The 22,361-nt window shown below is 30.5% G+C and overlaps 2 protein-coding genes across 3 annotated transcripts in view; one reads left to right on the top strand and one right to left on the bottom strand.

The window, feature by feature from the left end:
- Window positions 1-14,615, top strand: part of LOC139529120 (COMM domain-containing protein 7-like) — a 35,993-nt gene extending 21,378 nt beyond the window's left edge. For both annotated transcript variants that reach the window (XM_071325446.1, XM_071325436.1), the window contains exons 2-9: window positions 2,698-2,751; window positions 4,063-4,165; window positions 5,441-5,497; window positions 5,952-5,989; window positions 6,784-6,874; window positions 9,781-9,830; window positions 13,537-13,585; window positions 14,320-14,615. In XM_071325446.1, coding sequence (XP_071181547.1) covers window positions 2,698-2,751; window positions 4,063-4,165; window positions 5,441-5,497; window positions 5,952-5,989; window positions 6,784-6,874; window positions 9,781-9,830; window positions 13,537-13,585; window positions 14,320-14,396 — 519 coding nt within the window. In that variant the 3' untranslated portion in view covers window positions 14,397-14,615. The remainder of the gene's footprint in view (window positions 1-2,697; window positions 2,752-4,062; window positions 4,166-5,440; window positions 5,498-5,951; window positions 5,990-6,783; window positions 6,875-9,780; window positions 9,831-13,536; window positions 13,586-14,319) is intronic.
- A 1,902-nt stretch (window positions 14,616-16,517) lies between these two features.
- LOC139529140 (glutathione S-transferase-like) lies at window positions 16,518-19,937 on the bottom strand. The gene is made up of 5 exons (XM_071325462.1): window positions 19,745-19,937; window positions 18,908-19,000; window positions 18,472-18,587; window positions 17,960-18,067; window positions 16,518-16,801 (listed from the first exon to the last, which is right to left on the bottom strand). The coding sequence occupies exons 1-5, from the start codon at window positions 19,875-19,877 to the stop codon at window positions 16,637-16,639; spliced, it is 615 nt and encodes a 204-aa protein (XP_071181563.1). The 5' UTR covers window positions 19,878-19,937; the 3' UTR covers window positions 16,518-16,636.
- Between the last annotated feature and the right edge of the window lie 2,424 nt (window positions 19,938-22,361).

Here is a 22,361-nt window from a genome sequence, read left to right on the forward strand (position 1 = left end):
TACTTTGCGGAACGGAACGGAACGGAAAAATAAATTAAAAAGTTTAAATCAGATTCAACTTGATCACTGTCTCTAATCATCGTCGGAACGGGCTGTTGAAGGCCTCTTTTTTAAAATATAATTACCGATGGAAGGAGAAAGACTTTTTGTGTAACCTGCCTCTGTGTTAAATTTTTTATTATTGATCAAGTCGAAAATGCTATCCAAAACACATACCACTCATGCAAAAAGAGTGTCAGACAATTTTTGTTATCATACTGCTTTTATTACATTAAAGATGTCTGTTTCCGTTTTTTCCGTTAAATACCAATTCCTCAGAGCAATTGGTACTTTGCGGAACGGAACGGAACGGAAAAATAAATTAAAAGATTTAATAAAGATTCAACTTGATCACTGTCTCTAATCATCGTCGGAACGGGCTGTTGAAGGCCTCTTTTTTTAAAATATAATTACCGATGGAAGGCGAAAGACTTTTTGTGTAACCTGCCTTTGTGTTAAATTTTTTATTATTGATCAAGTCGAAAATGCTATCTAAAACACATACCACTCATGCAAAAAGAGGTGTCAGACAATTTTTGTTATCATACTGCTTTAATTACATTAAAGATGTCTGTTTCCGTTTTTTCCGTTAAATACCAATTCCTCAGAGCAATTGGTACTTTGCGGAACGGAACGGAACGGAAAAATAAATTAAAAAGTTTAAATCAGATTCAACTTGATCACTGTCTCTAATCAAGGACGACGTGAGGTCAGTCTAGATATCATAATGCATGACTTGCAAATGCGTTAATTTCATGATAATTTATCAGGACAATCCGACATATTCATCTACAGAGTATTTCCCGATGTTATACATTATTACACATTTCACCTGTGAAGATGAGATTTAGTATACATTTGTGTTATTTGTATATGGAAAACCCGTAAAACACAGAAATTTTAAAGTTTGTTTTGTTTTAAAGATTTTTCGAAATTTTGATAAATGCCCCCTTTGGATACCTTAAATGAAATTCTTTTCCGTTCCGTTCCGTTCCGTTCCGTTCCGTAAAGTACCAATAGCCCTATGGGGGTTTTTTGATATGCGAATCTAACTGTTTATTTAGATTCTTAATTTTTGGTCCTGTTTTCAAATTGGTCTACATTAAGGTCCAAAGGGGGCCTAAGGGTCCAAAATTAAACTTAGTTTGATTTTAACAAAAAATGAATTCTTGGGGTTCTTTGATATGCTGAATCTAAACATGTACAATGTACTTAGTTTTTTGATTATGGGCCCAGTTTTCAAGTTGGTCAAAATTGGGGTCCAAAATTAAACTTTATTTGATTTCAACAAAAATTGAATATATGGGGTTCTTCGATATGCTGAATCTAACCATGTATTTAGATTGATGATATTTGGGCACAGTTATCAAATTGGTCCACAGTGAGGTCTAAAGGGTCTTAAATTGAACTTTATTTGATTTCATCAAAAACTGCATTCTTGGGGTTCTTTTATATGCTGAATCTAACCATGTATTTAGATTTTGGATATTGGAATACCACAAACGGATGGTAAGAATTGTCTTTGGGAGTTATGGCTCAAACCGTTAAGGAATAAGGTGCAAAAAAGGGGGGAAAAGGGTTTCCAGGTTAATGGACAATTACTCAAGTACAAAACATAATTTAAAAGCAGTGTAAGGTTGGTAATTGAAACTCATTTGAATATCTCACCTAAACTTCTTTTAAATTATGTATATTGGAAATTTGCCAAAAACTTTATTATTAATAATTCCATAGGAAATTTACCAATAACTTTAGTTTTATGAACTTCATTGGAAATTTGCCAATATAAAATGTTGCTGATGAAGCTTTTTTGTATATTTTTAGCCATGATTATTATTCTTTGAAAATTGGAGTTATCTTTCTTTGTTTAGAATAGGAGTTGAATCAACTTAAATCAATGCTATATACAATATACAACATTGTACAATGCAATATTCACTTTTACTACCAACTGATAAATTAAAACAATATTTGCCATTCAGTGATTACAAGCACTTTGATTACCATTCTAGGCTTATGGCCCTTTACAAGTTAAACTCAGTTCAAGTACAATTTTTGGCAGCTTCCCTTTTACAGTTCTTGAGTTATGTCCCTTTTTAATGTTATATGCTAGTGGGGGCACCATCTGTGTCCCTTTGGACACATTCCCCATTTATTTTTTTAGAAGTTACTATTAATTAAAATTAATTTTAACCATGACATTTTATATTTTAATATTTTATGATGTATTTAAATGAGTATTCAAATTTCAGAAATAAAAAGAAAATTTCTTCAAACATTTTTTTTTTTGAGAGGATTAAAATTCAACAGCAAAGTGAATTGCTCAAAAGCAAAAAAAAAATGTTTAAGTTCATTAGACCACATTCATTCTGTGTCAGAAACCTATGCTGTGTCAACTATTTAATCACAATCCAAATTCCGAGCTGAATCCAGCTTGAATGTTGTGTCCATACTTGCCCCAAGCGTTCAGGGTTCGACATCTGCAGTTGTATAAAGCTGCGCTCCCTGTGAGGCATCTGGTTTGCTATACTTTGTTGCCCTAAGCCATGAAATTCTTCACTCACAAAAATAGCCCGCAATATGGGGTTGTGCATCAGAGGCTTGTCACATTTAAGATCCTTGAAAAGATTTCTGTATGTCTTATTATTTTACTTTCAGCAATTTAATGAACTGGTGGAATATTCATTGGAATTTTTGTCTGAACCAGGAAAGGTAATCCATATGTAAATTTGTATTTAGTGAAACACAGATTATGAAACATGTAATAACTTAAAATATGTCCTAGTGTTTGTTGTGAAATTTAAACATTTGAAGAAAATGCATTTGCTTGAAATGATTAATTTCTCTAGAACTGTTTTAAAGTAAGAGAAGAGTGTAAATGTGTCAAAAATAAAAGTAAAGAAATAAAATTTTTCGAAATACATGAAATATAGAAATAAAAACAAATTTGAATATGTTTGTCCAAATTTGTTATACATGTATATTTAGAAAATCATTACTGATGAAGAGGTCAATTGGCTATTAAATAGAATATATAATCTAGAATAGCAAATATATGATTCTAAAAGTAATTGCAATCATTATTGATCAACTAGTCCAGTGAAAAAGATTACAGTATACAAAGAAAAAAGGTGAAATAAGCAATCTATGTTATGAGCATACAAGGATATTGCTTATAGAATGATATATATATATTAAAATTATATTTGTATGAATTATTCAATAATGAAAGAAGTATTTAAGAGCATAAACTATACTAAGGTAAACAATATCATCTCATAATTGACCCAAAATCTAAAAAGCCAAAGAAACTATATAAAGATGTGTCATCAACGCTGAATTCTACAAACAACCAAAAAGCAACTACCGTATACATGGCATAAGACTTCTACTGATGAGATTCCTAACTAGTGATCGTATGAGGCATACATTTTTGTTCTGTTTACATTAAGGGAGTTCGCTTCTCAGTTTCAAAGTAGGGGGTAATTAAAGGAATCCAAAGAGCAAAAAAATATATAGGTCGCCGTGCTTGTTTTTGAGATATATGCCATTGAAATTTTGGCGGGAAAATATTCTCTCTTGAATTTTCATAGCTTTATATCATTGACAAGTTGAAGTTCTCAAAAACTGTTAAAAAGTATTAAAATTTTATAAGACTTTTACAGATTGCTTAACATTATACATGTAAAATATTTATAAAAAGAAAAATGGGGGTCAACGGGCAAATTTTTTCCAGGCATTTAAATGGATAAAACCAGAGGATTCCGAAAAACTCAAAAACTCCAAAACATGACAAGCCAGCTTCCTTAAGTGTATCGTTCATGTAGAAGAGGTATATTTATGTTCTGTTTTCTTGAGGTGTATTGTTTTTATGAGTATTATAAAATTGAGAAAGGAATTGGGGAATATTTCAAAGAGACAACAACCTGACCAAAGAGCAGACAACAGCCTACATTTATGTTCTATTTTCTTGACATGTATCTTTTTTTATTATTAGTATATGTTTATGTTCTGTTTTACTAGGCATCCAGGTTGATGACAAAACTTGAAGACTTTGCAGAACAAAACAGTGTGAACAGCAATGCATTAAAAGGTGTATTTAAAAGTTTGATAGCAATCCCAAATGGTAAGAAATTTCAGTTGATTCTTGAAAACAATTTTGTTTAGTAATTCACTTATTGTTCTTCTTTATTGTAAACAGAAAATAGGTTAAACAAGTTTGCTGATTGGACACTTTTCTCTGGCCTTGTACTATAAAATTACACTCAGTCACATTTAAATATGCAAATTCACAAGGTATCAGCTGTCAGAAATACAACATTTCAGACTATTGAACTTTGAGTTAAGTTTTAAATATGTACTGAGATGAAATTAAAAAATACCTAACATTGAAAGAGCATTAGTTTAAGAAAAAAATAAGCTTAAAATATTGATAGGTTATGGATCTCTATCCTTTTCAAAATACTTAATTAAAAAAATGGCAGGACTTTGAATTTTACCTTGAATATTTGCATTGGTATTATTTGGGCCTCAAATCAAACGAAAAGAAATCCAGAATCTGCTTAAATTTTAATAAATGACTTTTTTTAGGGCTATTGAAGTCTTATATGAAAAGACAATGGGTGTTATAGGAGGGTAGCAAAATATGTTATCCTATTGAATCACATTTGTTATGCTTTAAAAATATTAGATTTGAATATTATTTAAAACTGGTAACTGATATTTTGACTGTTTGGCAGCCATCTTGAAAAAGGCCGCCATATTAGATTTTTCAGGGTGGGTCCATAGCTTAAATTGACAACCATATTTTATTATATAGATCTACCATTGTGCAAAGTTTCATGCTTTTATCATCAAACCCACAATTCTTTTGAAAAAATGCACGAATCAGCTGGACTATATAGTAGGGGGATAACTAAGGGGTCCAAACATCTGACACAAATTCCTAAACCTGAACATAGTACATCCTTATAGTCAGTGGTAAAAGCTTGCTTGGGTTAGATCCACATTTTTGAAGAGCACGCTTACAAACTTTAAAACTCATGATATTAGGTAAAGAGACATGGTTGTTGCCCTGATTTGAAAAAAATTTGTACTTAAATGCACGTGTGTTACAGTATCAAATGCATACAATTAATCTATTCTAGGAATAAGACTTAGATTTAGAAGGCATATAAAATTTATAACTAAAAAAAAAGAAACAAGCAAGCCATGAAAAGAACTGATTCAGTTCCAAAATAAGTGGAGTTTTTCAGAAGGCAAGGGAGATAACAGGTTTGAACGAAAGTAGATAGGGGAAGTAATTCAATGAGACATAAAAACAAGATACATGTCTTCTAGAATGCATTGTAGAAGTTTTATTATTTTACAAATGCAAATTGTTTTATGGTTATAATTTCAGGGGCTCTAAAGAAAAGTTTAAATGTAACTCAACTAAAGGAAGATCTTGTGAATTTAGGTAAATGTTTATACTGAATTTGAAGTAGTAATTACAGATTCCACCATTAATTAAATGTGCAATTTACATTTTCTGTAAACTTAAGTATCAAGTTTTATATGAAAAGATTATCATAATACTGAAATTTACAAGTTTCTTGTTGTAATTTCAAAAACATTTCAATAAAGTAAATTTTTCAAAAACTGTTTCGTTTGAATAAACTTTCATCAGAATCCTCTTTCAATGATTGAATTGTATTTTAATTTAGCTGAATAATAACATTCATGACTTATTCACATTTTTTTTCATTCTTAAGAAACAATATATGCGTATTTGGAGTGGAAATCATTTAAAGTATTATCATAACAATGAAGCAAAATTTCATTTTATTTTACTTTTTACATGTGGTTTATTATGAAAACAGTAATAAGGGCAATAACTCATGTATATAATTGACTATATTTGTTTTGTTTAGGTTTGTCAGAAGAAAAAGCAGATTATTTTTGCCAGCAGGTTTGTGTTCTATATATAATAGGTTAGCTACATGTAAGGGTCTGCAACTCATTTTACAGAAACTCTTTTTTAGAAAAATATACCTGTAAGTAATGCACATTTTAGTTTAATTTACAATAATTCTTTATATGAAGATTGTTTTTGTAAAAAGAGCCCCAGAGGAATTATTAGGGACAGGGTACATATATGATGACTTATTATTTCACATTCATCTACGTTAAGATGTATGAAAGAAAGAAACAGACTGTTTCTTAGTTTATTTTAATTTAAATTCAACTGTAATATTCTTCACTCATTCCATTTAATCGCCAACTAAACAATGAGAGGGGCCACTAAAGTTTATCAGTTTTCCAAAATCAGAGAGCCATAATGGAAGTAATTGAGCAAAATAAGCACAATCGTATGTTTTATTCTCACAAAACAAGAAAATTTTCAGTCTGATGCTTTATAATAAGCAAATTGGCACGCACTTTTCATAAACAGCCTGAAATGAACAAAATATTTGATAATTTAAATGCATTCTATCATTATTATTTGTATTCCCATACTTCTTGTTCTACCAGTTTTTTTTTTATTTCTTAGCAAATGAGCACTACTCTTTCTGATCAAAATACATAATGCGGTAATTTTAAACAATGTAATTCTTAACTATATTTTGTAAAAATAAATAAAATAGAAACATGATTGATAAATTGTTACTAGTAATATATTTTAGAAGATACCAAATATTTCGGTCCATATTTCAGTTATTTAATCTAACCTTTTAAATATACAGAATCTGATTTAATTTGCAGTGGAATAACAATTTGGCAGCCTTATCTAAAGGTGCTTTAGGACAGACATTAACAGTAAATCAGCTTGTAGACATGGAATGGAAATTTGGAGGTAGTGTCATTTTACTCTTATTATTACTCCTTTGCTCTCATAGAAAAGTTGCAGATGGGATTGGTTAACATGCTTGTTTATATGTCATTGTGTTCAAAATGTATATTTCTGTCAAATTTAAAAATACAATAACTGGTTATAACTTTCATTAAGCATAGCGGTAAAAAAACTTTCATGCACAGTTATCGAACTCAGATCCTGAAATCAACCAATCAAAATACTGGAATTTGTGATTCAAGGATAAATTGTGTACTACCTAGTACTGAGTCAAGATTTATGACCATAGGCCCAGATCTAGACCAAGATATAGACATAATGTTTCTTTCCCTTTTTGAAGAAGATTTCCCTTGAAAGGTGACTGGGGAATAGAAGAATGGTCACCTGGTCATCTTCTGACCAACAGTAAAACACTTCTCAATGTGGGGCGTACATTTTGCTGTGCGGGATATACAAGTTTACAGCCACATGTGGTCAGAAAGGGGACATTAAATCCAATGTCCCTAAGGAGAATGCCACACTCTCTGCACATTAAGAACCCTTGTGACAACTCTTTCTGCCTCTATCTAATATACCCTCATTTTCCAGTGGCAGTCCGTATTTCCCTGACCTTCATCCCAGATGGCCTCTTTTACTAGACCTACCTATTGTATTTATTGTTAACTTGTTCTCGTACTGAACATGCATGAAATATTTGCCACTTGACATTTAGTAACCAACAATCAATCAATCGAAGAAAATAAAGCTTTGACATAATGAAATAAAGGATGAAGTTTTATAAAAAATATTGCAAAAATCACCTCTCAAATTATTTTTGGGTGCAGTTCATTATAATGCAACTAATTTAGAAGACCTGGTATTTATATTAATCATAATGCTGTAAGAAATTTAAATGATCATATTGTAAAATTTCTATATTACCTCTAATATTGATTTCATTAGAGTTGATTTTTCAAGGTTTAGTTTCAGAAAGTATTGTTCTTCATAGATTACTATTGTGTAGGTTTTAATTTCTGTTGTTAATACATGTTCCTGTATCTAGAATTTCTAGATATACAATTCTAGTTCAATGTCAGAAAAAAATAAACTTTATTGTATGAGACTGGGGGATGGTGAGGTTAATCTAATTTCCTCTTTGTTACTTTTCCTTTCTAAGTTAAGTGTCTGTTTGCTTGTTAGAGCACACATATAACTTAAAAAGAAGAATTACTAAAAAAAAAAAAAATGAATAAGAAGATGCAAGGATCACTGCTAATTTAATCGATCTTATTGATCTTTGTACCATATGCAATGTTAAAAGTTTGACATAAGTCATTGACCTGTAACTAGTGTTGTTTACATAACAATATCAATAATGTCAGCTTGTTTGAGATTTCTTATATTTTTCAAGTCTATCATGACTCAGTTAAAATATTAATTTTCGACATGGTCCAGTGGTGGACCCAGGGTCGGAGGGGGGAGGGGGTCGTGTGGTTGGTAGGGGTGATGTTTCTGAGGATTGGAACCCTCCATTGTTTTTGGATGATCAATCAGCTTTTGTGGTTTTTTGGGGGGAAGGGGATCAATTCTCAACAGCTTTGTGTATTGCACAAAATATTAAAAAAAAGGGGGGGGGAGGGGTAAATTTTATACTTTAAAACTTTATTTTGTGTGTGGTTGGGGTAGGGGGGGCAATTTGCAACAGCATGGTGTATTGCACAATAGCAAAAAAATTGAATATAACAAATCATACAACAAGTTCTTTGACCACAGTTATTCTGTGTCAGAAACCTATTATGTGTCAAATATTTCATTAAAACCAAATTCAGACCTGTATCAAGTGTGAATATTGTGTCCATTTTAGCTCAAACTGTTCTGGGTTGGACATCTGTGGTCATATCCAGCTGGGTTTAAGCAATTTCTGTAATTTGTTGTGAAAATATTTTTTAGTGTATTTAATAATTATAAAAACATTTTAAAAGATTTTGGTAATTGAAGTGTAAACTGATTGATTATGTATTAAACATGTATAATTGATGGATGCACGTCATCATTTTCCCTCTATGAGCCTCTGACACTCTGACATTCCTTAGTGTTATGTATAGCTTTTGACTTCCTTACATACATGTAGTAACAGGTTCTAATTTGGGATAAAAACGTAGTACATGTATATACCCTGGCAGCTTCCAGAATATATACTGACATCTCTTTGCTGTTATCCAATCACGAAACTCGACACATTTGTAATCGGTAATATATTTTTATATGTTCATATATGTATGGTCGTCATCCTATGAATCAATTTTCCACGAAATATTAACAGCTACTTTTTTTTCACAAATGTCAAGTCTTACTAACAAAATAAGACAATAGTGAAAATCTGCCTTTTTACAGTAACAGTAACAATATATGCAATTCACAAAACTAGTTCATTGTAGTTTATATTAAAGATAATGTGTATGTATATTTGCCTGAAATGTCCTTTGCCTAATTTAGTATCTGTTATTTATTTTTAAGTTGTATGTAGCCCTAATATTAACAAAGTTGTTGTAATTGTGGTTTTTTTTCAAAAGGATTTTCAAATTGGGTTTAAATGGCAAAACTTTGTCCAATGATTTCAATAAACTTTAATAGTCTTAGAATGATTTAGACTCTGTCTATTAGGATGACCATTGTATGTTGCTTTTTACTCCTATACATGTAATTCTATATCTTGATTAATTACTGATTTGTTCAATTTAAATTTAATATTAAATAAAATTGTAAGTTATGAATTTATAATAAATCAATAATTTGGCTGTTTGTCAAATATGTAGTAATTCAAAAAGAAAAGTGCAAATAGCAGAATCATTAATTATATGAAAGCTGTTGTATTACACCACTGTCCGTATTTACGTACAGGAGTATCTAATTGCGTCATTCTATTTTAGTAACAGCTGCGAGCAGCGAGGTAGACAAGGTGGGAAATACATTTTTACAGGTACATGCCTTAACATACATGCATATTTTTTAATACAAAATATTTCTTATTGTAGAAATAATTATCAGCAGTTTGTATTAAATACAGTTACTTTGATGTGCATAATTAGTTTTGGAATTTATTAATAATATAAGAATCTTTTTATGTAATAAAGTTTTGTCAAGTACAAATGAAATCAATTGTATGCATAATACAATCGTTGAATTTGCACCAAATTTAACTTTATTTTTTTGTTGCTTTTCCTTTGAAATGTTCCAACAACAGCTTTGCTTTTCTCTCATTTGTTATGAAAACTATATTGTGTATGCATATTGACAGAAATTGTAACTGGTTGTTTACATATTTGAATAAAAGAAATGCATCCCTCAGCATTATAGGTTAGACTATAATTGTCAGCTTTATCAACAGAGAGCTTCTTAGAAGAAATATTACATTTAAGCCGTACAGTGACCTTTAGTTGCCTACATCCACATCAGTTTGGACTCTGTGGAATAGTTGTCTTATTCACAAACATATCACATATCTACTTTATTTTTATATTCTGTAATATTATTAATTTGTATATTTTAACTAATTTGATTCGTTCATGGATAGTCAAATGTTAAATTATATTTTCGAAGGTAGATAGAAAATGGCTGATAGCAAAAGTGATATTGCATGGTTATTTTTAGAATATCTAAAAAACGATATACTTTGTGAAGTCATCTTATAAATTTCAAGATAGCATTTAAAGTGTTTAAAAGTGTATATTTATGACGGATTATTTGAAAAAAAATTCTTTATAAATACATAAGATTTACACAAAAAAAAATTGAAAAAAATTGAAATACAACAACTAATATGTTGTTTTTGTCAAAGTGACAATATCTATAAAATTTTAACAAAATTAAATGAATGAAGAAAGAGAATATAATGCTCTGACTATTTTAATAAAAATATGGTCAAAATTAATAATATAACAATTATAGCCAATTAGCCATTGTATGAGGTCAATGCAGGATATATCGACCCAAAGAAGTATATCTCCCTTGGACTTCGTCCTCAGTCGATATTTTTCTTTCAGGTCAATATATCCTGGTATCGACCTCAAACAAAGGCTATAATTGTATACTAGTGTCATATGTTTATAGTAGTTAGTGATTTTTCTTATGTTTCATTGAATCTTATTGGTTATTTCATTTTTACCATTTTCTTGATGTTGGAAGTGATTACATATTGAGAACATTCTGTTTAATAGTCCAACATTAAAAAAATCTATAATCTGATTCTGATGTGTCAATTTTGATTTTTCATTTTTTTCCCAATGCAATGCAATAATTGAGTATCATATTTTCATTTTTGTCGAGCCTGCAACTTTTGTTGCAGAAAGCTCGACATAGGGATAGTCATCCGGCGGCAGCGGCGGCGGTGTTAGCTAACTTCTTAAAAGCTTTATATTTTAGAAGGTGGAAGACCTGGATGCTTCATACTTTGTATATAGATGCCTCATGTTACGAAGTTTCTGTCAGTCACATGTCCAATGTCCTTGACCTCATTTTCATGGTTCAGTGACCACTTGAAAAAAAGTTCAAATTTTTTGTAATGTTGAATTCTCTCTTATTATAAGTAATAGGATAACTATATTTGACATGTGCGTACCTTGCAAGGTCCTCATGTCTGTCAGACAGTTTTCACTTGACCTCAACCTCATTTCATGGATCAGTGAACAAGGTTAAGTTTTGGTGGTCAAGTCCATATCTCAGATACTATAAGCAATAAGGCTAGTATATTCGGTGTATGGAAGGACTGTAAGGTGTACATGTCCAACTGGCAGGTGTCATCTGACCTTGACCTCATTTTCATGGTTCAGTGGTTATATTTAAATTTTTGTGTTTTGGTCTGTTTTTTTCATACTATATGCAATAGGTCTACTGTATTTGTTGTATGGATTGGTTGTAAGGTGTACATGTCTAGCGGGCAGATGTCATGTGACCTTGACCCCATTTTCATGGTTCAGTGGTCAAAGTTAAGTTTTTGAGTTTTGGTCTTTTTATCCAATACTATATGCCATAGGTCAACTATATTTGGTGTATGGAAATATTTTATGATCTTTATGTCAGTAGCGCAGGTTTCTTTTGACCCTGACCTCATTTTCACGGTTCATTGCACAGTGTTAAGTTATTGTGTTTTGGTCTATTTTTCTTAAACTATAAGTAATAGGTCAACTATATATGTTGTATAGAAGCATTGTTAGCTGTACATGTCTGCCTGGCATGGTTCATCTGACCTTGACCTCATTTTCATGGTTCATTGGTCTTTGTTTAGTTATCTTGGTTAATGTTAAGTTTATGAGACAGTTGTAATAAAGCTTTATACTTAGGACTATCTACATAATATCAATGATTAGTATAGAAGGCGAGACATTTCAGCGTGTGCACTCTTGTTGAAACTATTGATTAATATCATATATATATTATAAACTCCAAAATATAATAATTTTTTTTAATTTTTGTTCCCCAAAATATAATGTTTGAAAAGATTTCTATAAAAAGATTTCTATAAAAAGTTTATATGTCACATGAAATTTTAGGTGTCCATTTCCATATGCTATTTGGAAGCCTGGCCATATTGAACAATCAACTTGACAGGAATGCCCTTTATGAAATATTTTATTTTGTTTCAGTTTGATGAGAAACATGATCTTTCTATTTTGGTTTTGTTGTATCTCTGTTTAAATCCTTTGGATTTTCTGTTGTACAGAGGTTAAAGTTTAAAAAAATAATAAATATTAATGTTTAAATATCTAATAAAGGATTTCACACATTTATTTAAAATGGACTTTGAGAAGAAAAGTCAAATAAAAAAGTTAAAAAAATTAGACGGGTTGAAGTTAACTGGTTTTTGTTCAAGATTACTATAGAAATGATAGGGAAATGAATGCAAAGCTACTTTTTTTAATAATTTTGCATGAAACCGAATATAGGATTTTTTTTATGTTTGTGTTTTTTTCGTTGCTGAAATAGTCTTTTTAAATGTTAGAATATATAATCAACAAGTCACCTTTTAGTAAAGACAAAAAATGGACATAATTAAAAATAATTGGCATTTTTCAAAAATTACACATTTTTTCTAATTTTTGGACCATATATAAACAGACCTAGTTATAAAGACTTGTTATACCTTCTATACATGTAAGACCATATAGAGTATATATAACAATTTCAAAGAAGTGAATTTCATTGATTAAAATTAATGTAGCAGTCTAACTATAATAGTCACAATATGTTACACATTAATATTCAGCAAGTTGCTTGATTGATTTTATAATGGATTAAACATTTTAATAATCATTAAAACGTATTAAACATTTGAAATTTTACAATAATGACAGAACCAAATTTGTCATCACAGTAAGGTTCAAGTCTCTTTTTATTTTAAGGACAGAATCTAACTGTAATGCTATAGTAAATACAAAAAGAATCTTACAAGTGTCTAAATTTTCAGATTTTGAATATTTATTGTTATAATTTTTTTTTTTAAAGATATTGAATTGAATCTTAGCACATTTGAAACTTCATGATTTTCACCTTTTGATATTTATTTGTTAGTTTAAAAACATATTTTATTTTTCAAAATGACAAAATTGATTTGTTGGTAATTTTGACCTTAATTTGATCTCATAATACATTTATATCAATACTTTTAATTTTACATGTATTTTTTTTAGTTGAAGTTGGCTATAAATACAGGCAATGGAATTAAAAATACATATATGGGTGAGTTAAATGTAATTTTATACAGCATGTGATTCATTGATATCTTTACCTGAATGCATTAGATAGTCATTTTGTAAAGCAAAACTGTAATGTAAATACTGCCATTTAGATTATGGCTATACTTTGCTATATATCAATATTAGTGAATATTTTTTTAAAATCTATATGATATGATTTCCTTGAACACGATTGATAAGAGAAAACCTTTTGCCCATAAAAGCAAAAAGTAAAATAACAAAAATACTGAACTCCAAAGAAAAGTCAAAACGGAAAGTCTCTAATCAAATGGCAAAATCAAATGATAAAACATATCAAAAGAATGGACAACAACTGTCATATTCCTGACTTTTTTCAAGCATTCTCAAATGTAGAAAATGATGATGGAAGTGTTTAACTACCTTGACTGGATAAACATCCCTCACACAGTTGGTATGTAGAAAATGATTGATTGAACCTGGTTTTATAGCGCTGAACCTCTCACTTGTATGACAGTCGAACCTCTCACTTGTATCACAGTCGCATCAAACCCCAAACGGTGACCTATAGTTGTTAATGTCTGTGTCATTTTGGTCTCTGGTGGACAGTTGTCTCATAGGCAATCATACCAAATCTTTTTAATATCCAAAAGTTATTTAAGAAATACAATAACAATTTATAAAATGAGAGTGTGCAATTAATACATTCCTGTCAATCATACACCTTAGTTTAATGACTTTTATTTTTTATTTTTCCAGAGTTGACGCTTCCCCAGTTTTACTCATTCCTTCATGAAATGGAGAAAGCCAAAGCAAGCCTTGAATACCTCAGTTGATGTTACTTACGATAGACAATGTGATAAATACGATGTTGTAAATAGTAATTCATATTTCTGTATGCAGAACAATTTTGCTGTCATGTTTCTTCCATTTGACCAACTCTCACGTAAATGTAGAAAAACAGATAAAAACAAAATCACAAAAAAAGTATTTTGCTTTTCATACAATTGGAATATAAGTTAATAGATATATAAAATAAAAGCAATGAATACCTATCTTTTTTTCTTTTTTTCTTTTCACAACTTAAGGGGAAGATTATAGTTATTTATTTAGATCCATTTGGTATTATGGTAGTCTCGATTGAAATGGTATTTTTCATTCCTGCCAAGGCCGATACTTGGTCTAGATTGTTACTTGCATTAAAAAAATAAGTTTTGGATTAATTTCAAAATAAATATAATGAATTTAATCTGGTGATAAAAGATCTAGATTCAGTTAATTGCTGTACAGGATTTATCTGTATATCAAAGACATGTTTTTATTATTGATGTGGTCAGCCGTGTGTCAATTAGACTATACAATTACTTTTCAAAGGCTTAAAGATATTTAACAAAGTATGCCATTTGAAATAATTAAAACACAACAAATTCTTGTCTTCTACAGTATTTGAAATAAAATATATGGAGATGTGTTAAGACTGCCAATAAGACAAGTATCGAACAAAGACGAAAGTATTAGGATGTAAACAACTGTTTGCCATCGTACAGGCTTCAACAATGAGCAAAATGTGTGTCATGCAAAAGAATTAGAGGATGCCAAGGATACATTCAGAAATCATAAGTTCAATAATAACAGACAATACCACACCAACAAATAAAAACTATTGAAAGACAAACAACAATAAGAAAACATTACATAGAAAGGTAAAAACTGAGCAACACGGATCCCAGCAAAAACCGGACGAGTACGATATAAAAGGAACCAGAACCACAAAATGTGTAACAACTTTAAAAAGAAAACAAACGACTAGATTTATATAGTTTTCAACTCCGTGATTATTCAGTCTCAGTCTGTCAGTCATATTTGATCATTTAAGGATGCTTACTCAAATACTTCACAATGCATCCTTTCTTTGATTTACGGTCACATTTATTGAGAGGAAGACCCCTATTAATATTGAAGTGACCACATTAAAGCTCAAAGTCGTAGTTACTGAAAATAGACCAAATTTGTGCAAAAACGGGTTTCGGAGTCTAAATAAAAATACAACATACAGGAATGCAACCTTAATTTGAACTATTTGGTCACTTAAAGGGGAAGTTCCCTTCTATTTTTCAATTTACTTGATCGAAGTTCAAGGTCATAATAAAAATCGATAGATGTAAGACAATATTGCTGTCTAAAACATAAACTCGTATGGGCTGTGTGTTATACGAGCTTGATCACTTTAGGTTCCTTGGTTAAGATTATATGAGATCACACCACGCAAGAAATACAAGAGGTTATTATGAAATTCTATACTTACGATGTCTCCAACCGGAAAATCATTTTACAAATAGGATCTGCTTACCCTCCCGGAGCACCTGAGATCACCCCAGTCTTTGGTGTGATTCGTGTTGCTTAGTCTTATATTTTCTATGGTGTGTTCGTGTACTATTGTTTGTCTGTTAGTCTTTTTAACTAAGCAATGGCGTTATCGGTTTAATTTCGAACTAACTGTTTGACTGACCCTTTAGTATCTTTCGCCCCCTGTGTATACTAGGTTTTACCTTTACTTGCCTGTAACATGGCCTATGTTCTAGCATTGGCCTCTGGACAGTTTAAAGAATGTTATATTTGAAGCATTGTATGCAAGCCCTTAGGACAGCAATATTTTTTTTCTTTGCCTCAATCTTAATTTATATGCGTTTACTGTCTGATTGTCTTGATTTGTTTCATGTATATACTGTAAGTTGGATTTGATCATTTACTGCACTTTACTAGGAAATCATTTGCAATGAAGGAAATGTCTCTAATGTAGAACACTTAATTCTTTTCCTAGTCGTGATATATTTTAGATTCTTTTAGGTTGTATCAGCTTTTGCAAAAGGTTTTTAATCTTCACAAAATACCAATTATATTATGATGTACAAAAATGTCTTCTATGAATAAACTATTCATACGATATTAAAGAAACATTATTGATGAAATCAATAGAAATTTTAATGGTGTTCCTTTGTAAAGGCTATTTCTTTTAAAATATAGTATTGGAACAGTTGTAAATAAATCTTATATGTCATAACACAGTGTTATTACATTAGACATCTAATACTGGACGTTTGTCGAGATACTCCTTAATTTTTGGCAAAGATGCTACTCTTTTTCTATGTTCTACAAGTTTTGTGAATCCATCCATTATTTTTGAGTCTTTTTGAACTGCATTTGTTAAAACTTCATATACACACAGGTCTGCCATGGTCATCTATAATAGAAATTGTTATATTTGGGAAGCCTGAATTTGCTTACAACTAACACAGATGGATTCTAACCGTTAAGTTCAAAAACAATGTTAAAGTACTTCTCAAATATCCAATTAGTGAGACCTCTCAAGTGACAACATCACATGGTAAATTAGAAATAAAACTTTTTGACTGTTTTGTTTCTGCCCTTTTTTGCATGATGGCACAAAACGTTATGATATGTATTTGTTTTGATCCCGACGTTCCTTAACAAAAGACAACATGCATTGAAAACGGCATCAAACTACTTATTCAATACATTTTTATTCAAATTATCAGTTTATGATCACCGGGGGTGTCGTGAGGTCAGCAGTCCGAAACTACAATATTGACATGAAAAATAACATGCCGGTCTTCAAATATACGTTGACAAAAATTATATCTTAGATGGATTTAGCTGTTCGATTTAGTTCCATCTTGCTGATATAGCTTCTTCTGTATTGAAGTAATTAAAATAAAATTGGTTTTAAATTTCTAGTTTGCTCGTTTCAGATATAAAAAAAATACGTTTTGAACGCGACACCATTTTAATGGTTATTTCATGGCTATGTGTATTTCTCGGTGATCTTTAGATGTGTAAATCAAAATCATTTGGGCTCTGTTGAATTAGATAGTAGTATCATTGACAATCATAACACATCTCTTTATTTTATTATGTTATTGGTATTAAGCTGCGTTTTATTAGCATATATATTTTGCAGAGATTTCGAAGACATTGATAATTCATTTGGAATAGGGTTGCAACCTGTTTTGTGTAAACCATTTATTTGTAATGTTTGACATATCTGACATCTCATTCTTTTGCATGTTTTTTTCAGTATCTAAAGTAAACAATTTTCAAAAGATTTAATATGTGTTGTTTTCTTTTCATTTTTATTGAAAAAAATCTTAATATTATTGATAATAGGTAAACACTTGTGTCGAAATAATAATTATTTTTTTACTAGTTATTACGTATTGTTGAACAAACCATTTAAGAAGTAAATTCCAAACAAACAAAAAAAATAACGAGTTTTTATGGACTTTCCGATTAGATTTCCCTCTAAGTTCATTATTTTTGTGATTTTACTTTTTTCACATTTTTAAGATTTTGCGTCAAATAATTTTTTTTTGTTACGTACCGACGAACCAACAAAGAAGCCATTTCCACCATCATTTTGTTCGAGCCATTTATTGAGACATGTCAATGTTTTAGGTGTAGATTCTTTCAAATATTTTTCAAGCATCTCCTTAAAAAGATACAAGTGATTGATATACATGCACATTCAGTATTACAGATATTTGATTACAATTCATTCGTTTCATTTTTTTTCTCCTTTGTTCTTTAAAAAATTCTTCAATTTTAGAACGGATATTTAGTAATTATTTTATAATGATGCCAGATGACATTTTTATATTATTATTTTGAAAACACTGGAATTTTGATATGTCAACATCTTTCAAGAAAACAACAGAAACATAATTTAAAAGGGACGTTAACCAATAGGTCATTGTTCATAAATAAGCACATTTTCAAGTAGAAAAAAACATTACAAGTAAATTAAAATAATGTAGAAACAATCCGATAGTTTCCAAAACGCAATAAAGAGAAACAGATCATTTCAGTTTACAATAAAAAGCGTCTTATAATAACCTTTTTTGTGTCGTCCGGTGCAAAATAACACTTGAAATATTCTCCTAAGTAATCGTTGGCTGTATCAACCACCTGGTCAACCAAAGCTTGCTCCATGTTGTTTTTTCCTGCATATCCTGCAATGTTAAAAGTAAATTATAACACACATGTCATTTATGAATCTGATCTTAAATCAAGGTCATTGTAATCATATATATTTAATAACTGAAAATTCTGATCGTTACAATAGAAGAATGACGGAAAAATATTTTTCATGGAAATAATAGGAAAAAAATGAAGCAAATAACTGCTAAAAATGCATCGTTCAAGCTCAACCAACTTAGATGGATAAACATTAGTCTTATATTAAGAAAAAGTTACTCGTAATATAAATTACCCATCTGCTCCTCAAAAAAACTAAAAATATAAATTAGATATACAAAAATAGGCCACCTACCATACTCTCTGGCCACGTATCTTGCAATCGCCAAACTCTGACATAAAAGTTGACCATCAACATCAAAAGTTGGTAATTGTCCAGTTTGAAAAGCTAAAATATGCAAACATATTATTTTAGAACCACATGCAACAAAAAATCGAACATGTCTCTAGGTTTCACTTCCACTTAGAATCAATATCTGTCCTCTTGTCTATTACTGAAAAAAATGCAACTAAACCAGACCATTTTTTCATTATGCCAGTCTGTTTCGTATTGTCGTAACAGCAAAAAGAAAAAATAATACAAAAATATATAATCTAGATAACATATCAAAACAAATCTCTTAAAGAGAGGGGAATGATACCAAATTGACATTCATTTCCATAAGTAGAAATAAATTGACACCTCCATGGTTAAAAAACAAACAGATAAAGGGCATGTTTGTGAATTGATGCATTGGTAATACTTGTTTATCCTCCGTCCTAACAACTTTCAATCTTTCATGTTCGTCCAAATCTAAGGGCTAGAAAATTTACAAAGCCCACTAAATTATTTTTTCAGTATTTTGTGATATCGTAGAATTAAACAAAAGACAATTATAAAATTCACCGTTATAGCATGCAATATATAAGACTCATAACCATTTTGTAACAACATAAAACTACGGGTGTCATATGTCCAGCAGGAACTACTGATTTCCCACAGCATCTAATTAGTGCATCTCCGGTTTTTAATGTGTTTCGTGCTTTGTTTTGGTATTGTTGTGTGTCTGTTTAACGTAGCCTAATTTTTTTGTTTTAAAATGATAATGGCTAGGTGATTTTGAAGTTTTGTGTATTAAGAAATAACACTTACTTGCTTTCTTCTTTGGCCATTCTTCAAATGAAATCTTTATATCATCATAATCCTGCCCTGCTGCTGCTAACAGCAATCGAATCAGTTCAGCTCTGCCACGAGCAGGGAAATAGTACAATTTGTAATTCGGCATTTTGTTCAATTTAAATCGTGAAAGAGAAAAATCAACGACTACTATTACTTTAGAGAGTCCAATTTACAATGTAATACCTGTGTGGGTTAATGATAACGGACTTGTAGGTTAATGATAACAGAATATTATCAAAGATAAACAGTTATCAACTTTTTGAATATTATCAAAGATAAACAGTTATCAACTTTTAAAGACACCTATGTATACATTAATCCGATTATTTCAAGTACAAACTATTGCGGATATTAATCCACTTGATCTTTGAATTTTTCTTTTTTTTTTCTTTTTGATACATCCATTTATGAGAGAACATTTTTTTTCTTCTTGAAATTAATATTTTTTTGCAGCGATGTTAGCTTTCAAGTCAATTTCATCAAAAAGTAAATAATAGATGTTGAACTTTATACATCCTACTGAAACATGTGTCTAGCAATTTGTTTCTACACGGGTTCTAGCAGTTTCTTTCCCTTTCATAACGTTGAAAATTAATTCAGATACAAGAAGTATAGTTTGGTACAGACGTGGGTTTCGTCTACTGAAACTCATCAGTGACAGACTAATTAAAACATAAGTAAGAAATGAAGGACATACAACTAGGTGTGGTGAAGTTACTTTTTCACACTCGAATATTTCCGAAATGTTACATGTAAAACCCATGTTTTGCACAGAAAAGAATGCATTCCTCATCCTCAATTTTCTTTAATAGATCTCACCAAATACATAGTCAGTTATAGTTGATTGTAATCTATCTATTGACCTCTGTGAATACATCACCCGATATGCAAATCCACACTTAGTCAAACTGTCCCAATCGGAAATAGGACTCTATCAGGAAAAAAATAATTTTTGACTTGCAATGTTCATTAATTTTGCGTTGGTTTCGACTCCAAACGTTAATTTTTCGAGCGCCACTGTCGAGCATCGTGTGGACCATAAAGCGCGGTTATTTAACACATCATAAACCTTGTATGTTTGATGAACTTTTATGATTTAATCATTTATCTTTTACAAATATGACTGTAAAAATATACAATGCTAATCGCTATTTCAATGTCTTGATTTATCAAATTAAAAGCCCCCCCCCCCCCACCCCTCTTTCCTGTTCGTGACAGTGTGAGACACAGACGTGTATCATGGTATTATCTCACACGTGTTTAAATTCATATTTTGACAAAATCTCCTAGTTACATATAAATACAGATTTACTAACATCAAATACTCATCGTAGGATACGACATAAGATATCATAACATTTAATAAATGTAAATAAGATAAATAGGATATTTCTACTCGTATCCCTAGATAAAATTATTCAAATGAAAGATAATAATTATTGTTTACTAATGATCAACCTCATGAAACAATAAAGACGATACCAAACTAGGATCAAAACTTAATAATGGGTTTGCATAATCCAAAAGAAACACAATAGGGTCAAACGTCATAAGAATAAAAAAAAAATCAGGCCAAATGTCACAAACATGAATAGGACACACAAACAGTAAATTTACTGATAAGAGATTATTCTGCTATATAAAGATCTAAGACCGCGAAAACAAGTCGCTGTTGAGTTGACTATTCTGCTATTTAAATATGTTAGACCGCCGAAACGTATCACTGTTGAGTTGAGACATATTCAAATTGTATTGGTCAACCAATTCTTTTATAAAGAACGTCAACCGCATGTAGTATCTATTTCAGATCTTCTTCATAACTCTGATAGAGTAGTTTTTTGTAAGGAGCACACACCGGTTAATGGAATCCGTATAGTGTTAACATTCACATGAGTGTTTTGTATTTCAATACATAGGTAAACGCTATGCGATTGCGCAGACGTAATGTTAATACTGAGAATTGATAAGTTGGCAAATTGAAAGTTAGATCATTACATTTGCCCGAGGTTCGAGTTTGAATTCGTTCATCTGTGTCAGTTTTGAGGAATAAACTCAACATATGTAGCATGATTGAAATTTTGTATTTACGCCAGACGCACTTTTCGACTTCAAAAGACTTATTCAGGGACACTCGAATCCAAAATGTTTAAAAGGGTCATATAAAGAACGAAGTTGATGCGCACTGAGAACCAAAATTCCTAAAGGTTTTGACGAATAAAGCTATCGTAATCTTTTCCTGAGGTAGGAAAGCCTTAGTATTTAAAAAAATTACAAGTTTTGTGAACAGCTAATTTATAATTATGACCATATCAATGATAATTGATGTCAGAACAGAAATGCAGACTGAACAGATCAAGATATGAAGCAGACCTATTGTTTTAGCTGAATTCTTTAGCTTAAGTTCAATGAAATATATCAGATGCAACATATCACTGAAATACAGATTTTTGAGTGACAAGACATAATCAATGTAGTACATGTATCCGAAATGGAAATTATTGATCTAAAAATGTCATGCATCAAGTTCGAATATAGCAGTTGTTATCAAATACTTCGTTTCTATATATGATGGCGTTTGGTTTTGTTGCTG

Source organism: Mytilus edulis, chromosome 1 (assembly GCF_963676685.1).
Source record: "Mytilus edulis chromosome 1, xbMytEdul2.2, whole genome shotgun sequence".
NCBI lineage: Eukaryota > Metazoa > Mollusca > Bivalvia > Mytilida > Mytilidae > Mytilus > Mytilus edulis.